Source organism: Nicotiana tabacum, chromosome 18 (assembly GCF_000715075.1).
Source record: "Nicotiana tabacum cultivar K326 chromosome 18, ASM71507v2, whole genome shotgun sequence".
NCBI classification, from domain to species: Eukaryota; Viridiplantae; Streptophyta; class Magnoliopsida; order Solanales; family Solanaceae; genus Nicotiana; species Nicotiana tabacum.
This window is the reverse complement of record NC_134097.1, coordinates 73,060,217-73,083,017: the sequence shown is the minus strand read 5'-3', so window position 1 is coordinate 73,083,017 and position 22,801 is coordinate 73,060,217. Positions and strand designations below refer to the sequence as shown.

General features: G+C 37.5%; 2 protein-coding genes across 3 annotated transcripts; one reads left to right on the top strand and one right to left on the bottom strand.

Moving 5' to 3' along the window:
* Positions 1-6,309: 6,309 nt before the first annotated feature.
* Positions 6,310-11,846, top strand: LOC107821271 (uncharacterized). Its single transcript, XM_016647699.2, has 4 exons — positions 6,310-6,522; positions 8,671-8,842; positions 11,195-11,311; positions 11,494-11,846. The coding sequence occupies exons 1-4, from the start codon at positions 6,413-6,415 to the stop codon at positions 11,650-11,652; spliced, it is 558 nt and encodes a 185-aa protein (XP_016503185.1). The 5' UTR covers positions 6,310-6,412; the 3' UTR covers positions 11,653-11,846.
* A 144-nt stretch (positions 11,847-11,990) lies between these two features.
* On the bottom strand, positions 11,991-16,400 carry LOC107821270 (uncharacterized protein At4g38062-like). Of its 2 annotated transcripts, none has more exons than XM_016647698.2 (2): positions 16,106-16,400; positions 11,991-15,067 (listed from the first exon to the last, which is right to left on the bottom strand). In XM_016647698.2, exon 2 carries the CDS (start codon positions 15,033-15,035, stop codon positions 12,474-12,476), a length of 2,562 nt encoding a protein of 853 aa, XP_016503184.2. In that variant the 5' UTR covers positions 15,036-15,067; positions 16,106-16,400; the 3' UTR covers positions 11,991-12,473. The 2 variants fall into 2 exon arrangements, with proteins under 2 accessions (XP_016503184.2, XP_016503182.2); XM_016647696.2 differs by having other exon boundaries at positions 11,991-15,129; positions 16,106-16,399.
* Between the last annotated feature and the right edge of the window lie 6,401 nt (positions 16,401-22,801).

Here is a 22,801-nt window from a genome sequence, read left to right as displayed (position 1 = left end):
TTGTCCTTGGAGTAAATAATGTTGGAGTATGCGTTAGGAATGTTTATGTGAAGAGATAGTAAAGGTTAATAGGATCAATTTCATTGTTAATTAATGTTAAAAGATGAATTTCTTAAAACAGCCGAAAAATTACTACTTATTTTGGACCGAATAAGTATCTAGGGTGAGGAGTTAATTAGTAGTTTCCCATTAACTAATTAAGTTAGTAGTTGATGGTTGATATTTCCCAGTCTCCAAAGTGACATTTCAGTAACCAAAGCGGTGAATCATTAAAGTATATCAGTTGTGTTATATATTTGAAACTAATTCGCCATCAGTGAAGGTGTCCTGCAGAGTTTAGTTCATCTTCCCCTTTGATCTTTCTTTCCTTGTTTCACGTACGGACCATTATATTATGGCACGCAGTAGTAATTGGTTGCGCCGCCTGTGTAAGAAAGGAGTGAAAACGGAGGCTGAACAATTACTAGAGGCAGTCAAGCCTCTCAAACTTGTTAATAATGACACATCCGTATTTACACCCACTGCTGTGATCTCCTTATTTCTGTTTGTTAAGCAATACATCCGTTATATTAGGTTGTTCTTGAGCATTTCAGACCCCATAGTGATGAAGGAGACTGCGCTTGCCGCTGCTCGAGCTGGCGTATTTGATCCCTCCAAGCTGTCTGTGGCTGGTGGCCAATCCAAGTTAGGCCCAGCAGGTTCGTTCAACCGCGCGCACTATATATTATAAAGAATGTTGTTTGTTAGAAATATAATAATTCGACCATAAGGGACTAATTTTAATAAGGCTTTTAAAGGAAAGGGCCACTGATAGAGTTGGGCACAGACCTGTTGTCACGCCGAAGTGAGACCTGTTTTTGAAAATGTTGCAATGCGATGCGGTGTGGGGCGGTACGTGTCTTCGTGGGCTAAGGTTAAACCCGTATCGCAACTGCCCCGTTCCACCCCATTGCCATCCTGATTAGCTGGCAACCTACGAAATTGGAATTGCTCTATAGGAGTACCTTGCAAGCCAATTCGCATGCAGATAGTAGTATTATTGTTGTACCGTTGACTCTATTTGTTTGTGTTTTTTTTTTTGTATTATATATATTATTGCTCTCTTTTTCCAGCTTAGAAGAGGTATCTCACCCTGCTAGACAGGCAGTTGTGTCAAAAAACTCTTTCATGTACAGTGGATCTCTGTACAGCAACTTAATCATGGATCAGTTTATGCAGATATACTTAAGGTTTTAGAATGGATGAAATCAGCTGAAGGAGATAGCTGCATGCGCTTCATCTACAGGAGGTGGAAGCTAGAAAAGAATAGGGGCGGAGGGAGTGTTAATTACAGGTTTGGATCGACGAACCTAATAGCTTTTTGCCTAGACATTATATTTGTATTAGAAATCTATTAAATATGTATAAATACTTAATTGCGAACCAGTAACTAACAAGCAATAGATTCGATTGCAAATTCAGAACTCATAAACTTTAAATTCTGACTCCGTGTTTGGAAAAGAAGGTGCAGAAGCTAGAGACGATGGTCGAATCTTTGCGTACTCTCGACACAACTCCATGAGTATAAAGCTGAGATAAAAGAGATTGACCGTGAGCTTCTGAAAGAAAAGAATGCCTTCATAAAGAGTGAGCCAAAGTAATAAAATCTGAAGGTTCCATCATCCCTTTTTAATTAGTATACCTATTTGACATATCAAGAAGGAGCAGTCATTTCAGTTCTTGCCTCCCTTGTTTATTTCTGTGTATCCCAGTGAAACCAACTTTTTGAATCCTGTCGATTTTACAGGACATGCTTTATTATTTTTGGGGGGATAATCTTTTTGTAGTAAAGTATTTGATAATTCTGCCCGCTGAAACTAAAGCATATAGGAAATCAACTGTTATTTGTCTTTAGTTGGAATTCGAGCTTTGGTTTTTAATGTTTGCATCCACTTATTTGGCCAAAACTCAAAAGGTCAACCTTGGACACGAGGGCCATTTATATCTATACCCGCTTTTTAGGTCACGTTTTAATTTGTACTTGTTTTGCAAAGAAAATTACAAGCATACTCACTTTTTCACGTAACTTTAGCATATGGGATTGAAGTAGCAAAGACAATCACGCAAAACTTCAGCATTCTAGTAGACGGGACTGAAGTAGCAAGTGTGCTGAAGTTTTTGTTGTAATTGCTAAACTTAAGAATAGTAGCTGAAGTTTTGTTCTCTATTTGCTGAAGTTTTTGTTTTTGTAACTGGTGATCTTCAGCTCTATAGCTGAAGTTTTTGTTTTGTAACTGTAGAGCTAAAGTTTTTGTTTGTAACTGGCGAACTACAGCTCTAGAGCTCTAGGGGGCATGTTGTACCCAGACGAAGTAACTTAAAGCAACATTAACAGGAACCAAGAAACATCAATACATTACCAACCCAATCGACAATTGAAATCTCCAATTTCCGCAGACCCAATTCACCAAACAACAATATAAAATTAATAATTAATTTCTCTTGTCCCATTTTCACATCAAAATTGTGCATAAGTTTCAAGTTGCAAAATCAAGATAGAACCTTTAAAGCTAAGGGTGTCGGCGAAAAGGAAAAAATGATTGAAAGGAGAAATAAGAAGAAGCAGATAAAGATGAACCCTACTTCTGAAAAAAGAAAAGATAAAACTTTGAGGAGGAGAAGGAGGAGGAGAAAGGGGGCTGAAGTTGTTTAAAAAGTGAGTACAAGTTAAATTTTTTTAAAAAAAATGAGTATAGGTTAAATGGGGGCGACCAAATAGGGCGCCCCGTGCAATTTTTACGACATGATAGGCGTTCGGATACTTCGGATTGGAGATAGAAATTTAAGCTTGAATTTTTTATTTTCAAATTAAAGAAATGTCAACCTAAATCCAATCAAGATAAGTTCGGATTGGATCGTGATTTTAGATTAATCGGTTTGAATATTTAGGATTTTTAGTTTTGTGCCAAGTTTGTGATGTCTCTTCCTCTTACAAAAATGAACATTCAAATGAAGTATTCATATTGAATTGCCTACAAATATCGTTCTCACCGCAGTCATCTAAATAAAGTATTGAAGTAATAAAATTGTTATTAAACAAATGCAGCAGAAACATTAATAAGGCTAATAAAAAGTAGCTATTGCAAAATTATGTCTAAGACAAAAAGATTTTTAATAGTAACTTAGTAATTAGTATTGAATATATGAAATAATGTCTAATTGGTATGGTATAAGACTTATTACTATTGGCAAATTGAATAGTAAAAAGTTTTGAATTTTTGGATATCTAAATATCTAAAGTACCAACTTCAACGTCCAATCTGAAATTCAAATTTTAAAGTAAAACTTCAATTCAAAATTCAATGTGTAATCTGAAAATCTAAGCCAAAAAGCCAAAAAATTCGAATTTCCGTTGGAGCTCGGCTTCCCAAACTATGCCATCTCCTCTCGAATGTTCTATTGATTCTTGAACTACGCAGTATTCGGCTTTAATGGAAATATCAAGTTTAGATGGCCGAATTTTTAACAAAAGGCAGGTTTTTGGATTTTCCGCAGTTCAGAATTCGGTGGCATCTCGCTCTTATTGGAGTTCATTTTTGTCTTATTGGAGCTATTTTTGCAACTGACACTCTGAAATATGTTTTTGAAGATTCATTATAACTACCATGTATTTTGACTATTACATATATTACACGAATTTGAGGCTACTTGTACATACGTGAGATTTATTGGTAACATGGGACCTCCAATTTGAACTAATTCACTTAGTATTTTCATAATATTGTATTTCTTCTTATATTTACATGCTTGTAAGTTTCCGTAGAGCTAAGTTTTTTTCTCTAAGGTCCTTTGGTTTGGGAGTTATTCTAAGATTATAATGACGGGATTATAATACGGAAATTATATATTACCTTGGGTTGGTTATCCAGGAGACGGGAGATCGACGAGGATGTCACATTCCACATTGGGGTGGGGTGGATGAAGTGGTGGTCAGCATCTGGAGTCCTGTGTGACAAGAAAGTGTCATTGTTACTCAAAGGTAAGTTTTATAGACCGGTGGTTAGACCGGCCATGATGTATGAGGTTAATTGTTGGCCAGATAAGAACTCACATATCCAAAATATGAAAGTAGCAGAAATGAGGATGTTGAGGTGGATGTGCAAACACACGAGGATGGATAAGATTAAGAATGATGATATTCGGGAGAAGATCGGCGTGGCTCCCATTGATGACAAGATGCGGGAAGCGAGATTCGGATGGTTTGGGTATGTACAAAGGAGAAGCCCAGATGCACCAGTGAGGAAGTGCGAGCGGCTGGCTTTGGAAGGCACGAGAAGAGGTAAGGGGCACGTAAGAAGTATTGGGTAGAGATGATCAGGCATGACATAGCGCGACATCAAATTTCCGAGGACATGGCCCTTGATAGAAAGCTGTGGAGGTCGAGTATTAGGGTGTTAGGGTTGGGTCGTAACTATGTGAGGCTAGTCTTATAGAATTTTTGGCTTAGACTGCTAGTGGTTAATGTTGTGTTCTCACTACTCTTTCGTTTTATAGTGTCGGGTCTATTTACTAGTTATTGATATTGTTTCATCTATTTTCTAGCTTTTATGATGCTGTTATTATTCCTTGGTTTCTGTTGACGGTACTGATATATTATCTCTTTCGTCTTCTTGAGTCGAGGGTCTTTCGGGAATAGCCTCTATACTCCCTTGGGGTAGGGGCAAGGTCTGCGTACACACTACCCTCCTCAGACCCCACTAGTGAGATTTTACTAGGTTATTATTGTTGTTGTTATTGGAAATAGTAATGAAATATATCTAGTGAATATATTTTTATTGAGAGATGTTTAGTTCATTGGATTAAATATGGGATATACGAAGTATAATATAAAATATATTTTTAGTATATACTAGTACTAGATAAGTTGGGGTAACTTTTATTTTCAATTTTAACCTTGAATATGTTAATGGGCATTGGGGAAGAGCCGTGGGAAAGGATATCTTTTTTTTTTTTGGTAATTTGAAAGGATATCTTTTGTCACTGAGTTATTTTATTCGAGATTAAGTAATTTCAGGATTATTATTATCCTGCCCTCAATGTAGGTAGAATTATACCACAATTGTGTTATAAATTATTCCTGGAATTGCTAATCCTGCATATGAAAATTCAACAAACATGAAAAAAACATAAACTAATCTTGCATTTAATTTTGAGATTAGTATCGCTTACCCCACAAATCAAATGACCCCTAAAAGAATAAGACATAAGTTACACAGGGGTAAACTTAGTGGTTAATAAACTGGAAAAAGAACTAAGAGGACCGAGGTTCAAATCTCATGGTATCATGGATAAAAATACTAATTTCGTGATAAAATATAAAATTATTTTAACTTGCACTTGGTATTCTAAAATTATTTTTACCAAAGTTTTAGATTATTCTTATATCTTATATCATATATCAGGTGGGACGGCAATTTTTGGGATTAGCTAATCTTACAATAAAACTATCAAAAGACAAAAGATATTCTTCTCCAAAGATCTTCTCCCAAAGTCTTTTAAGACTATCAAGGTAAAATTGGGAAAAAAGTATGTCCAAGCTTATTCTATGTAAAACCAAGTCATATTTTATATCATAAATCAAATATTTATTTGAAAAAATATATTCACAAAAAAGTTCTCGTTAGTTTTATTTAGTCTTTTTATTATATTTCCCATATTATAATTCTAATCTAATTTGTTTGCAGATACTACCCAAGATAAAATAGATAATCACGTGACTCCGGAATAATTTAAAAGAACGACGACTGAAATATTTGAGTCTATCAATTTCTCAATTTTCTTAAACAAATTTTAGTTTCTTCAAGCAATTTCTCAATTATTGTCATTTTCTTATTAATTTATATAAAAATTGCTATAAATCATATTATAAAATGAGTTAAAATTGTATGCATTGACGCGTAAAAAAAAATTTACATCTTAAAAAGCAAATGCTGGAATTACTTTCTCAAACATAATTGGTCACTTAAAAAAAAAAATACTCCCTCCGTTCCAGTTTACGTGAACCTATTTATTTTTTGGTTCGTTCCAAAAAGAATGACCCCTTCCTAAATTTGAAAATAATTTAGCTTAAACCTACAATTCTATCCTTAATAAGAAGATTTTATAACCACACAAATACTCTGGGCTCCTTTTTAATTTGTTTAGGATCACAAATTACAAAAATCTTAATTTTTTCCCGGTCAAACATGTTCACCTTAATTTAAAAAAAAAAACAATCTTCTTAAATACAGGTGAAAGTACATCGATATATGTACACTTTTTGACTTTTGAAAAGCTAATGGTGGAATTAGAATGTATTTCCATCTGAAGCGTTAAATAGTTGGCCAGATAAAATCTGTTGTCTCTTGGCCAACCCAATTGTTAGACGAGAGAGATGGGCGACGACGGGGTAAAGAACGAGGCAATGGAGATAATGGGGATGTTCCAAGCGCTGCCTCGTCTCGTCGTCTTCGATCTCGATTACACTCTCTGGCCTTTTTACTGGTAATTTCCATCTTTTTCTATTCCCTTTAACAAGTTGATTATTTCACTGACTACCTGCATTCAGCACAGATATGGCGTAATTCTGTCTCCCAAGGTTTGGGCGGATGAAATCAAATCACCTAGCTTTTTTATTCCAAATTTCATACAATCACTCGTTTATTCTGGACTCCATTTACATCCTCCGTTTCTTTTTACAATTATTTTTGGCTGTTCTCTTCTGTAATTCTATTGATCATGATGGGAAAGCTTCATTTCTTTTGTCTTACCCGTAGGCTGCTAGGTAATGGGCTTGCAACATAGTTATTTACAGATAACTGGTATACTACCGTGTTTTAGTATAAATATCTTCATGTAAGGTACCATATCGGATACATATTATCCACGTGTAGTGGAATATTTTAGCTATAACAGCAATCTTTTTAAGGCAAATTATTTTCCCCTACTGGATGGAATAAAATGGGCTTGTATAGAGTGGAATGGTTGTCAAGGATTCGTATAGCCAAATACCACTAGTTTGGGATTGGAATGTAGCTGATCTGCTTCTGACTCTATCATCAACAGATAGAGTCACAAGCAGCAGATCAAGGACTGTTTTATTTATGTGTGAATGTATAATGGGAGAGTGACATTCATATTTATGCAAGGTAAGTGGTTAAGAACTTTAAGGGTGTTCATAGTTTTCAGTTTCTAGCCTGAGTAATTGGTAGGCCAACTTGAGATAGGAGAGTGCTTGTTGAGGCTATTAGTTGATCATGTTTGTGGTTAACCTCTCAAGTTTGTTCAGCCATGTCGTTGCAGCTTATTACTAATGAAAATAGAAATGCCATGATTTTGAAATTCTCTTGAAAGTTTGGCCAACGAAAGACTCGGATCATGTTTACTATTGTCATATTGCGTATTTCGTTAATAAGCAGGGAAAACATCCAATTCCGTCTTAAGAGGATGAACTGATTGATATGAAGATAAGTTGTTTAAAGAGGTGACATATCAGTGAATTCTGATGATAAGGAATTAGGAACCACGATAAATTGCTGTGATCTACTTGAAAAGGGAAACCAGATAGAGATTATAACAACTGAAAAGGAAGTTTGTGCTTCTTGCAAATTGCAAGCATGACATTATTTAGTGTTCTGTTTTGGCTAAAGAAATAGTAACATCAGATCTGGAAACACTGATAATTGGAATTTGGAACTAAGAAGTCACTCAAGGAAACCTTGAATCTCAACGTAGATTGCAAGTGTTAGTGCAATTCTGGAATTTCGATTTTTATTAGAAGCTAGTTGCAAAAGCTTGGTCCATAACAATTTGATTTCAGGTGTGCCATGTTTTCCTTCCATTGAGGACTACTAGAATCGGGGGCATATATGTTTTTTATTATCCATGTTCATTATAATTCAGTTAATAAGGACATGTAAGAGTTGATAGAAGGATAAACATTTTGTTCAAAAAGCAAACGCCAATGGTAGATCAACCAAATTCATTTGATAAAGATATTGGTTTAATCAACTTGAATATAAACCATACAGGATCTCGGACCCACGGAATAACCTAATGGCTTGCGATGCTGTTGGCCAGATTATGAAGGTATAGTAGGTGTGATTCAATATTAGCTTGTGGGATAAAAATGCTTTTTGGTGGGCCATTCACATGCTCTACAAGACTCGGGAATTTCAGGGCATCGAGAAAGATAGGCTGCTGATATAGGTGGTTGTTGAAGTCAATGAACAATTCTAACATATTATGACCATTGGATTTCAGAAGTAAGATGTGTTTAAGATGGAAATTTGTATTTAGCAAGGTCTGTTCTGGATTTAAGTTGGTCCATATGTAATGGTATCCGGTGCTTAGAATTTTGTAGGTAAGGGTCGTTCACTTGTTTGAGGGATCTGCTCGTCGGCATTGAACTGACAGAGGTAGATTCTTAGGGTGTATTTTTTACCTTTTCATACTCGCTCTTTGAGAACCAAGTCATACACGGCCATATGAAAATTCTTGAGCTCTTTGTCACATAAGACTGTTGAAGTGTATCCATGACTCGACTTTTGAATATTCCCCTAACCTTTTTGTTTCCTGGAAATAACATTTGCATTTTTTGTTAAAATTCTGCTTAAAATTGGTGTTCTGATAATTTTTTCTGCTTTCTTCTAGTGAATGCCGCTCAAAACAGCAAATGCCATATTTATATCCTCATGCCAAAGACATTTTATATGCCCTCAAGGACAAGGGAGTTAATATTGCTATTGCCTCAAGATCACCGACGCCTGATATAGCAAACACTTTTCTTGATAAGTTGGGCCTAACATCAATATTTGCAGCCAAGGTGAGATGATGGAAAACTTTAAACTACTTTCGACCTTACTCCTTTTGGTGTACTCACACTCAATTTTTTCCTTATGGCTAACTTTGTTTTCCATTTAGCTTTCCCTTACTTTTTACAACATAACACAACTTCCTTTTGTAGTATGAGTTGACTTCCGCTAACTCACTTCTTGGTTTTAGAAAGCAAAATACACTAGGACCAAAAGTGTATAGAAAATGACGAAAATAAAACTTCTCTAATTCCTTATGGTAGGCTGAAGCTGAGCATCCAATTTCAGTGTGTGAAGTAAGAGGTCTAGTATTGTCTGATTCGTGTACTCGTTTACAGGTAGGTTTCTTACATGGTTGTGTGTAATTATGTAGTACGGGCGTGTTTAAAAGCACAGCCCGGTGCACTAAGCTCCCGTTGCACATGGGATTGGGAGAAGTGTCCGACCACATTGGGCCAATTCTATGGGTATTTCTAGCATGTTCGGATTTTTTTCGTATTTTAAAATCTACATGAAGTACACCCATCCATATCACCATTTGGCATGGGCACGTGAAGCAAAATTAAAGATACATGTAACATGAGGAGCACCCAGATTTGTGGTAATATGGCTCAAATGCTAGAGGACTTGGTATTGGATCTCATCTTGTAGCACAGATCTTCTTTAAGGAACACGAAGGGCATGACTTACTTGGAAGGTATGGTTAAGTCTCAAGAATGCATGGGCACGTGAAGCAAAATTAAAGATACATGTAACATGGGGAGCACCTAGATTTGTGGTAATATGGCCCAAATGCTAGAGGACTTGGTATTGGATCTCATCTTGTAGCACCGATCTTCTTTAAGGAACACGAAGGGCATGACTTACTTGGAAGGTATGGTTAAGTCTCAAGAATGTTATGAGTATGTCTCTCAAGAATGAGGTCATACGTGGCTGGGAATTGTGATAGGCAAAAACCATGAACTAGAATTTTGAATTCTTGAGAAGTAAGAAGTTATTTAGTGGATAAAAAACTACAGCATAATGCACCTGCAGCTACTAGGGCCAAATAATAGAAGGATTTTGCACTAAGCATCTTTCATAATAAGCCAGGTCTTTATGACAAAAAGAGAGGGGGGTGGGGGGTGAATAAAAAAGTGCTCTAATGCTATTAGCCTAACGTTTTGTCTGCAATAGTATAGCTAGGGGTGGGCAAACCCGAAGTCCGAATTTTTTAGATTTTTGGTTTGTATTTTCGGATTACGGATTGGATTTTGGATTGGATATTGGATTTGATACTTCGATTTTTTGGATATCCGAAAATCCGAAATTTTTATACTTTATATTTAGTCCATTATCCATATGCAAATAGTAATAAGTTCAAATATTATACCCAATAGATATTATCTCATATATTCAATATTAATCTAAGTTACTGTCAGAATACTTTCTATTTGGACATGGTTTTACTATTGCTACTCGTATTGGCTGTATTAATGTCTCTATTACATTTTCTTGATAATAATTTCAATACTTGAATATATATTTGGATGACTGCAGTGAGAATGAGGAACTTTTCAGGCAATTTAACATGAGTACTTCATTTGGATATTCATTTTTGTAAAAAGAAGAAGCATCTCAACTTATAAGCTCAAAACCGAAAATCCAAAATATCAAAATCGATTAATCCGAAACCGAATTTAAAATATCCGATCCAGTCCGAGCTTATTCTTCAATCAGAAAATTGAAAAACCAAATCGAAATTTTCATATCCAATCCGAGCAGCCCGACCGCCCACCCCTAAGTGTAGCTAAGTTTTAGACATAAGCACTAGAACATCCTATTGTTTTATCAAGCCAAGGAGCCCTGAGGAAACTAAAACTCTGAAATCACTGACAAAATTGTCTTTAACTCGATATTTTAATACAGCACCTTCAAGCACTGTACGACAAACAATCTGAAACACTCATTTCCTGTCAACCAAAGAAACTACTTTGAAAGAAAGAATAAAATTGAGTACTGAGCATAATTTTAAAAAAATAACTAACTGATATAATCATATAATGCATCCAGTTCTAAATTAAAGCACTGTCACGATGGTGCTGCTACACTTCTTTGCTAACTGTTACAAATAGCTGTACTGTTTACATTTGTCAACGAGATTTTCTCATGAATCACGTTCTCTACAGATTGGTTTCCTCAGCCTTTTAGGGATAATGATTTTGAGAACTCGAACTTTATTTGTAGCTGCTGGTATTATAAACCAAACTTAATGATAATAATATCTGAAAGTTGACATCATGAATGCAGCTGGATTTTAACTTTTTGCAGCTCTAAAGTGCGATATATGGGTTTGGCCATAATCTGAACGCTTAGAATTGCAGGAAATATTTTCCAGTTGGACACACAAAACCGAACACTTTCAGAAGATCAATAGGAGGACAGGGGTGCCTTATAAGGAGATGCTGTTCTTTGATGATGAGGATCGTAATATAGAGTCGGTAAAAATCTCTTCCCTGTGAAATTTTCTCAGGAAAAAAAAACTTTTCCATGTGAATCGCGTGATGCTTTTCTGTTGATCTTTCTATCATTTCCCACTTGTTACCTGAGGCTAATATCATCTATAGTACTGTCATGTACTTCAGGAGACTCACTAAGAGTACATGGTGGTTTGATATTGTAGGTTTCGAAGATGGGCGTGACAAGCATATTGGTGGATGATGGGGTAAATCTTGGGGCTTTGAAGCAGGGTCTCTCAGAGTTTGCTCAGAATTCAGCTTCAGGGAAAAAGAACAAAGAAAAACGGCTGCCAGATTCATCAAAAAGCAATGAGCTACAGTAATCCAATTGTTCAAGATCCCCACTTGCATTTAAGGGGTCATATGCAGTTCGACATTTGCATTTTGATACATTTAAGAAATTTTTTATGTCAATATGGAACTTTTTGAACAATTGTATGCATTAAAAGCGGTGGTTATCTCTGTTATCAGCTTTGAATCTTTGAATTTGATATATCCATTTTCTTTCACAATAAAACAGACCAATTATAGTTCCTTTGAAGAGGTGTTTTAGCATGCTCAAGCCATTATATAAGGCCTGCTCTCTGCCAGTTATTTTGGTGTTGCAGTATGTCAAATACACTTCCAACGTAAGTAATCATATAACATTCTCAAAATTTATATAAACTGAATATTTTCATAACTTGTCAAAGTAAGAGAGGTAATTGTAACATCTGGGCCTTTTTTAAAAAAAAAAAATAAAAAAAAAAAATTTAGCAACATTCTCAAAACTGTAGAACTAGAGTTAACAATGTAATATCAGTATATGACTATAAATTAACAGTTTTAAGATGACGTTTAACTAGATTAAGTAAAAATGTAAGTTCTAAGACTTAAAGACTAACCAATCTTCCTTTAGAAAAGGAACCACAGGTTAGTCATTAGTGACCAGCACATGAACCAATATACCAGATTTCCATATTTCTTTTAGCAACAAGAAGAATATTTGATTACATTGGAAAAGAAATGCAGAAAGTTCCAAAATCCGTGAGTCTCGTCTGTTTGCCATCCAGATTTGCAAATCTTGGAGAACTCCACAACAAAAGGTTTTTTTTTTTCTTTTGGTGTTTGAAGTACAGAACTGCTCCCCCATTTCAAAAATGGCCTAACAGTTGAGCTCTACCAATGGAGTTCTTTCATCAGTTCCTGTTTTGGCAGTTGAAAAAGGAGTTCCAGTATATTGGCCTCTTCCTAAATTACTAAGTGGTGGCTCTTTTACTTCCTCAGGGTTCCCCAATATTTTTTCTAGATGGCTTACAACTGCAACATTTTCAAAGCAAACTTCACTGATTCTTCCATTGATTCCTTCCATTTGTATTAGTAATTCCTCCCTATCAACTGAAAGATTCTTATTTTCTTCAAGCAAATCATTTTTCTGAGCTTCAATCTCCTGAATTCGGGCCTCCAAATGCATCCGTTCATTGCCAAAATGAGCTTTCAGCTCATCCAATTCCTTTTTACTTGCTTGCAACAATGTTTCCAGCTGCCCCTCCTTCTGTCTTGAATCAGACAAGGATTTATTTAGAAGTTCAAATTTCTGATGTGTATCACCTAATTTCACCTCTAACTCAGCAATCACATTGTTTTTCTCTTTAATCTCAAGCATTTTTAAACTCTCAGCAGTCTCCAAAGCTGTAAAATCAATTTCTTTACAGATTACATCATCCTCCAAATCTTTGGCCCGTTCAAGAAGATGTTGTATTTCCCCGTCTTTCTCTTTCACAGTCAGCAAAAGGCTCTCCTTCTCCTGATCAAAAGCCTTCTGAGCATCTGATTGTGCTTGCTCATTTTGAAGGTCTTTATCAGCCAACTCTTGCTCCAAGCAAGAAATCTTAGTTTGAAGAATTTCTAGGCTACTATCCTTGCCTTTTGCAATTTGACAATATTTTAGCTTCTCCTGATTTAAAGCTTCCACTGCCTCTGTTCTTTCAACAATCTTCAACTCGAGTTCTGTAATCTCTTGTTGTAGCTCATTTGTTTTGGCTTCTCTCTCTTTCAAAATCCCAAGTAAGCTCTCCTGCTCTTGCTTTTGGGCGAACCGGTTCTCTTCAAGGTAGTCTTTAAGCTTTCCTGCTTCAGCTTTCCACTTCTCTAGTTCAAGTTTGCTCTCTTTGACTTCAGCCCTTGCTTTGGCCAGGTCAGCTTTGGCTTCTTCTGAAGCATCAGAAGCATCTTTCAGAGCATTACCCAATTGCAGGACCTGTCCCCTGAGGTGAAATTGGCAATCAGATGACTCTTCAAGCATCTTTTTATACTCACTCAGTTCTGCCTCTAAAAGGATTGCTTGTTCACACTTCTGATGTAGATTTTTGCTATTCGGTTCCAGATCCGCCTTTGCTCTAGAGAGTTCCTTGCTCAAGGCATGGATTTCTGATTTTAAGACCATGATTAACACAGATATCTCACCATTAAGAACATCACACGCATCACGGCAATTTTCCAGCTCTTTTTCTAGCTCTTCTATGTGCTTTTCTTTACCTTTCAATTCAGACATGCATCTGTTCATAACTTCTGTAACTTTTCCTATCTGAGAGCTCCATTCAGCTTCTTTTTCTTTGAGGTTTAAGGAACACTTTCTGTGTAACTGCTTCAAATCCTGGAAATTGGTACGCAGTTTCTTCAGTGCAGAAGTGGAAGCAGCATCCTGGAGTTGAGCCTCTTGAATCTCTTTGAGAGATCCTCGTAACTCTTTATTTTCCTGTTCAATCTGCATACTTTGGCATTTTAGATCCTTGAACAGTGTCTCTTTTATTCGGAGTAAGTTTCTTAACTCTCCAATTTCTTCACCCCTCTTGATGGTCAACTTCTCGAGCTTTGAGTTTGCTTCTTGGCACTCTAAAGAGATATCATGAAATCGAGATCTGAACTCAGACACTTCAATTTCTAGAATTCTTCTTCTGCTTTCTTGATGTGCTAAAGCTTGGTTACACATCCTCAATTGGCTTTGGAGGCCTTCTGAGATTCGAGTCTGAGAATCCAACCTTGCTTGCAATGACGAAATCTCTTCAAGCATTGCTGACTTCTCCTGTCCCCACTCCACCTTACTAGTTTTGAACTGATCATGGATCCTTTCATGAGCTTCTTCAAGGTGTTTAAACTGCTCGCCCTTCCATTTCAGCTGATCTTTTGCAATCCTATTTTCTTCCTCAAGTTTTTGGATAATGTCGTCTCCATCTTTCAGATCCTTGGATGCCGGTGCTTTTAGCTCTGATTCAATTTCCTGCCTAACTGACATGAGTTGCTTAAGAGCGTTGATTTCTTTATTACTTGTACCAATCTGCATTTCCAAATCTTGAATTCTGGATATTGCTTCATCCAAAGAGAACACCAAATCCTTGTTCTGTACCTCCAACTTTCCAATTTTCTCCCTATAATCTTGTTGCAGCTTCTCATGAGCAGAACTAAGATTCTGGAGACATGATTCTTTCTCATGCAGACTGGACTTTAGGTCATCACAGAGTTTCTTGATCTCAAATATTTCCTCAGATTTGACAAATAAGTCATTTGCCCCTCTTTCAGTTTCCAGCTTAGCTTCTTGAAGTTTCGCTAATTGGTCAATGTGGGCTTTCCGCAAACTCTCCGTCAAATCCGATTTGGTCCGGCACTCTTCTCTGAGCTTTTCCACCTCTCCTTTAACAGCATCTAGCTCCTCATAAACTTTGTCCATTTGCCTAGCTTCTTATGTTGATTATGATTTTTCTGATGCACAAACACAAGTCCACGAATTATTTTCGTTTTTTCCCTTCACATTAATGCTTCAGCTGAAAGGATAAAAGACAATTTTCACTTTCAAAATGAATCATCAGAGTATAAAGAACTGTTGAACAACAAACAAAGCTATTTTACCATCTATAACCACTCTCCCAAGGGGAATTATCAATCACTAACAAAATCAAGCTTAACAGAAGCTGTGCCTCATCGATCCATGAAATGTACTAATTCGACAATAAATAGACAAACAAAGACATAAGCAATTATCCTCCGTCTCTCAAACTCAGGGGTGAAGCTAAAGAAGGTAAGGGTTCAATTAAATCCCCTTAGCCAAAAAATTGTACAGTTCAAATAGGGGAAAATGAAGCCTTTTTGGTTAAACGCGAACAGTTGAATCCCTTTTGGCATAAGAGAAGATTCTAGTGTAGTGGCAAAGTGGGTTAAAAAAATGCTCTAGATCAGGGGTCCAAATCATAAGTGCGACGCTTTAATATTCTTGTGAATGCTCTGGTGTGAATTTCTAACTCCGCCGCTGATCAAACTGTCTAAATAATCACTACTGCGTCTGAATTGGAGTCAGCCGTATGAATCTTCTGTAACATGTCTTCCCTATTCAGGTCCATTTAATAGTTCGTGCCTAGTGAACACGTCCCAACAAATCCAAAAGAACTTTGACTATTTCTACCCCGAACAAGTTCCAAAGCTTTTATAGGCGAAATTGACTAAATAATCACTACTCTTACCAAAAAAAAAAAAAAGTCGAACTTTTCATTATCCTTTAACCCTGTTTTCAGGAAAGAAAGATTGCACAATGAAGAAAATCTTGAGGTTAACCAAATTATACAGGACACCCACGAATCGATTGACCAAATCGAGAAAAGGCTCAATAATAACTTGAAGACACAGAGAATAACAAGACATTTCTACAGCAATTGGGAAGCAAAAGACACTATAAATGCACATGAGAAAGATTTCGGAGCTATATGAGACCACTATTAAACAATTCGAAACATAATGAAAATTTACCTTTTATTAGAAACATAAAATAGTGGAATTCACTGGTATAATCGGCTGTCGTTATCAAAATATTAGGGTTTTCTGGGAGCGAGAACTCCCCGGATGGTAGAAATTGGAATTGGAGAGGGGCTTTGAAGCGGGAACTTTCTTAGGTATGTTTTTTAAATTTGGAAAATCGCACCTCTATTTGTCTATTCATAAAAAAAAAACTCCCCGCTCCTTTTTTCCTTTTAAGGAAAGGGTTATATGTGTCCCTGTACTATCAAATAAATATATCCTTCTTTATACTATTCCATCCGTTATCCACTTAAACATATTATCCCTCTATTTAACGGACCCATTTCAAGTGGACACGTGGCGGCATTCTACACACCCTAACTCATTTTCCTCACTAATACCAAAACCCACCCCCGAAAAATCTAAATTGGTTCAACCTCCTCCATTATAAAGTACTTTGTTCATGTCAGAATAATTCATCCCCTTTTTTGCACCACCACTTTAAATCCATAAACACCTCTCGACCTACACAAAACTGCCATATCTTTCCACTAAAAACAATTGTGTATCAAACATATCATATTTGAGATCTTTTCACAAATACCCATAATTAGTAGATCATAAGAAGCTCTAATCTAACGACACAAATTTCACACCATCTCCTTCCTTCCAAAAACCACCTCGTTCGTCTAAGCTAGAAACACCACCAGTTCACCTTTCACCGTTACCGCTGAAACACCATTTATTTTCATCCTTCATCGGCTCCATAACAATCCGAATAAACTGGCAATCTTCCCACCTTGAAAAATGAGTACCCTTTAACCCCCCCCCCCCCCCCCACCATTATATTATCCACCGTACAACCACCTTCTTCCCCTGACAATCGAGGTGTTACAAAGACCATAGAAGAAATTGTTGGGAATAAACCCCTTGCCAAAATAATATTCACGGTAATAAAAGTAGAATAATAATGTAGTACCGAGATACGGTAATTAACAAGAATAAAAGAGTAACAACGACACCAAGATTTTTACGTGGAAAACCCTTTTAATAAGGGAAAAAACCACGGCCCCGAGAGGAGCAACTGACATCACTATAGTAAGGAATTTTACACTTTGTAGGTCGGAGATAAATACTCCAAAGACCACTACAACACTCAAAAGAAATAACCCTCTTTTGATATTCTCACCTCACTACAATATCGCTCACTCTCTATTTTCCTCACAAACTATTTTCTTATACCTTGTCTGTGAAACCTCACTCTTTCTTTCTCTCTTTGTTGGTGTGAAGAAATGAGAGTTGAAGCTCTCCTTTTATAGCCAAAGCTTTACCCTCTAAAGCCTACAATATTTGACAATTTACACACACTTTTCACAATTCAACAAAGTTGGCTACCAAACCAAAGAAATTCAACAAGGTTGGCTACCAAACCAAACTAATTCAACAAGGTTGGCTACCTAACCAAACCAAGTCAACAAGGTTGATTATCAAACCAAAGAAACTTTTATTAGGCACATGCCTAATACTTCTTCAATGAGATGGACATCATCAATCTCCCCTCCAGTCTCATTCATCCAGAGGAGGTAGCACTGTCTTCTAGTTTGAGTGCATGCCGACAAGTTCTTTGCATAGCTTGAACTTGTTCCTTGGTACCACCTTGGTCAGCATATCTGCGGGATTCTCACTTGTAAAAATCTTCAAGACTTTTAGAGATTCATTATCTACCATTTCTCGAATCCAATAATATCTCACATCAATGTGTTTGGTCCTTGCATGGTACATAGAGTTCTTGCTAAGGTCTATTGCACTTTGACTGTCACAATAGACGACATACTCCTTCTGATGCAATCCAAGCTCTTGAAGGAACCGTTTGAGCCATACCATCTCTTTGTCAGTTTCTGTAGCGGCAATGTACTCTGCTTCAGTTGTTGAAAGTGCAACACACTTCTGCAACTTAGACTGCCATGATATAGCTCCCCCTGAAAATGTAAACAAATATCCAGTAGTAGATTTTCTGTTGTCAATGTCACCTGCCATATCAGCATCTGTATAGCCCTTCAAGATTGGATCAGATCCTCCAAAGCACAAACAATCTCCCGTGGTACCTCTCAGGTACCTGAGTATCCACTTGACTGCTTCCTAATGTTCCTTTCCAGGATTTTCAAGAAACCTGCTGACAACACCAACTGCGTGAGCAATATCAGGTCTAGTACATACCATTGCATACATCAAGCTTCCGACTGCTGAAGAATAAGGAACTTTAGCCATGTTCCATTTCTCCTCCACTGTTGTAGGACACATCTTCTTACTCAACTTTAGATGACCAGCAAGAGGTGTGCTGACTGGCTTAGCATTCTTCATGTTGAAGCGTTCTAGTACACGTTCAATGTACTTCTCCTGAGATAGCCACAACTTTCTACTTGTTCTCTCTCGAACTATCTTCATCCCTAGAATTTGTTATGCTGGGCCCAAGTCCTTCATATCAAATGACTTGGACAAATCTCCTTTCAACTTTGCTATCAACCCCTTGTCTTTTCCTACAATTAACATGTCATCCACATACAACAACAATATAATAAAGTTATTCTCAGAAAATCTTTTGAAGTATACACATGGATCAGAATAGGTCTTTAGGTATGTTTGACTTTTCATGAATGAGTCAAACTTCATGTACCACTGCCTTGGTGCCTGCTTCAATCCATAAAGACTCTTATTCAATTTGCACACCATGTGTTTCTTTCCAGCTACTTCAAATCCTTCTGGCTGCTCCATATAAATCTCATCTTCCAAATCTCCATGAAGAAATGCAGTTTTCACATCCAACTGCTCCACTTCAAGATCTAGGCTAGCTGCTAAGCTCAAAATTGTTCGAATAGAAGTCATTTTGACAACAGGTGAGAAAATTTCGTCAAAATCAATACCTTTCTTTTGTTCGAAGCCTTTAACCACCAATCGAGCTTTGTATCTGACCAACTTGCCATTTCCATCTTTCTTGAGTTTAAAGACCCATTTGCATTTGAGTGGTCTTTTACCCTTTGAAAGTTTAACCAGCTTGTATGTGCCATTTTTCTGTAGAGATTCCATCTCTTCTTGCATACCTTTCATCCACTGGTTCTTTTCTGGATGGGACAACACTTCCTTAAGACTTTCTGGCTCCCCCTCATTACTGATGAGGACATACTCTGTGGAAGGGTACCTGCATGACTCTACCCTTGGCCTCTCTGATCTCCTCAGTGGTTGAGGTTGTTCTTCTCCCTGAGTGGGGTGCTCCACTTCCTCGACACCTTCATCAAGTTGCTCCCCCTGCTCAATAACCTCACCAGGTTGCTCCCCCTGCTCGGTAACCTCGTCGGTCGTACTTTATGCACTTGTGGGGTTGTTAGAAGTAGAAGGAATAGTAACAAAGTTAGGAATTATACCATTCTTCGCCTTTTCTAACATATCAGCAGCAGTTCCAACTTCACTTTCTCGGAAGACTACATCTCTACTTCTGATGACCTTCTTCTTTACAGGATCCCACAGTCTGTACCCGAACTCTTCATCTCCATATCCGATAAATATGCAGGGAACAGATTTATCATCCAGCTTTGTTCTCTGCTCTTTTGGTACATGTGCAAAAGCTCTGCAACCGAACACCTTCATATGCGAGTAGGACACCTCCTTGTTGGTCCAAACTCTCTCTGGGATTTCAAACGCCAACGGAACTAATGGACTCCTATTGATCAGGTAACAGGCTGTCTGAACTGCTTCACCCCAGAATGACTTAGGCAGTTTAGCCATTCTGAGCATGCTTCTCACCTTCTCCACAATGGTGCGGTTCATCCTCTCGGCTACGCCATTGTGCTGTGGGGTTCTAGGAACTGTCTTTTCATGTCTGATCCCATAACTTGAACAATACTCTTCAAATTCCCTTAAAGTGTACTCACCTCCATTGTCACTACGGAGACGCTTTAGCTTTCGACCCGTCTCCCTTTCTACTAGAGCATGAAACTTCTGGAAAACTTGAAACACCTGATCTTTGGTTTTCAAAATATAAACCCATAATTTTCGTGAAGCATCATCAATAAAAGTAACAAAATATTTGTTACCGCCCATTGATTCAATTTCCATTGGGCCGCAAACATCAGAATATACTAAATCAAGTATATTCAATTTTCTTTCAGACGATGTCTGAAATGAGACTCTATGTTGCTTACCAAATAAACAGTAGTCACAAGGTTTTACCATTGTACCTTTGGCATAAGAAATGAGTGATTTCTTGGCAAGAATCTGCAATCCCTTATCGCTCATATGACCCATTCTTTTGTGCCACAAATCTACATAAATCTCATCTTGTGCCGCGTTCAATTCACCTTGGCATATTTCTGCATTTGTCCTGTACAACGTGCCACGAGCAACTCCCTTTGCAATCACCAATGATCCCTTAGTGAGTCTCCACTTTTGATTTGCAAAATAGCTCTCGTATCCATCTCGGTCTAAAGCAATTCCCGAGATCAAGTTCATCCGCAAATCAGGTACATGCCGTACATCCTTTAGAACCAATGTGCATCCGACATCTGTCTTGATACAAATGTCACCAATCCCCGCAATCTTTGAGTAACTTGTGTTACCCATTCTCACTGTGCCGAAATCACCTGCTACATATATGCAAAAAAGATCTCTTACTGGTGTGGCATGGTAAGATGCCGTTGTGTCAACCACCCATTCCGACTCTGGACCTGACAGGTGCATGCATTCCTCTTCCTCATTTATAAAGAGGACAACATTATCATTGTTTTGCACCATGGCGGTTGTGTTGTCGTCATTCTTCTGGCCACTGGTTTCACCTTTGCCCTTCCTTGGATTTGGGCAATCTCTTTTGAAGTGACCTGGTTGATCACAGTTGTAGCAATTTCTGACTCTTGATTTGATCGGTTCTTTGACTTCCCACGAGCTCCAGATCTACCATAGTTGTTCGAACTCCTTTGATAACTCCTGCCTCTACCTTCTGTGATGAGAGCTTGTCCTTGATTTTCAGGCTTCTTTCTCATCTTCTCATTGAGTAGAAGAGCCGATGTGACATCTTTCAACTCAATAGTAGTCTTACCGTGCAGGATGGTTGTTGCCAAATTATCGTACGAAGATGGCAACGAGTTCAATAGCTAGATGGCTTTATCTTCTTCCTCGATTTTCACTCCGAGGTTGGCAAGCTGTGTGATTAGTCCGTTAAACACATTTAAATGTGACAAAAAATTCGTACCTTCACTCATGTGTAGGGCGTATAACTGCTTCTTCAGGTACAATTTATTTGTCAGCGTTTTGGACATGTATAGGCTTTCCAACCTTGTCCAAATTCCACGTGCAGTGTCTTCATCAATGATGTTATTTACCACATCATCTGATAAGTGCAACCTGATTGCACTAGCAGCTCTTTCATCCAAGTCAGCCCAATCCTCAGATTTCATGGTATCAGGCTTTTTGGAATCAACATCTAGAACCTTGTGTAATCCTTGTTGGATGAGCAGATCTCTCATTCTTCTTTGCCATGTTGAGAAATCGTTATCTCCGTTGAATTTTGCTACCTCGTACTTTACTCCGGACATTTATTTTTCACCGAGTATAGTAGTACCGATAGTGAATAGTATTTCAGTGAACGAGCAGAACCTGTGCTCTGATACCAGTTGTTGGGAATAAACCCCTTGCCAAAATAATATTCATGGTAATAAAAGTAGAATAATAATGTAGCACAGAGATACGGTAATTAACAAGAATAAAAGAGTAACAACGACACCAAGATTTTTACGTGGAAAACCCTTTTAATAAGGGAAAAAACCACGGCCCCGAGAGGAGCAACTGATATCACTATAGTAAGGAATTTTACACTTTGTAGGTCGGAGATAAATACTCCAAAGACCACTACAACACTCAAAAGAAATAACCCTCTTTTGATATTCCCACCTCACTACAATATCGCTCACTCTCTATTTTCCTCACAGACTATTTTCTTATACCTTGTCTGTGAAACCTCACTCTTTCTTTCTCTCTTTGTTGGTGTGAAGAAATGAGAGTTGAAGCTCTCCTTTTATAGCCAAAGCTTCACCCTCTAAAGCCTACAATATTTGACTATTTACACATACTTTTCACAATTCAACAAAGTTGGCTACCAAACCAAAGAAATTCAACAAGGTTGGCTACCAAACCAAACTAATTCAACAAGGTTGGCTACCTAACCAAACCAAGTCAACAAGGTTGATTACCAAACCAAAAAAACTTTTATTAGGCACATGCCTAATACTTCTTCAATGAGATGGACATCATCAGAAATCACATCATAAAGAAAAGTACGAAGGAAATAAAGAAAGAAGGGGGTGCCAACGCTATGAGAATCAAGGATAAAATCTTGACCATTGAAAGCTATGGAAGTTCAATATGATGGAGCCGCATGTTCTTCAAACCTTGATTCGAGCTATTAACCCGGAAAAACTTGAATGATCACCCTAAGCTCCTCAATCGACCTCCATTTCAGCAAGTGCAATTTCAAAATTGGGGTCGTGATGAGATTTTGTCACTGACGAACTGAAATTGGAAAATTTGCTTCAATTTCTATACTGGTGAATACGATATTTTATGGTATTTTGGGTCCCGTATCACTGAGTTGGAGTGCCTTTAGTGGGTTAAGGATTACTTCTTGTTTCGGATTGAGGTTGAACTGGTTCGGGTTTTTCGGGT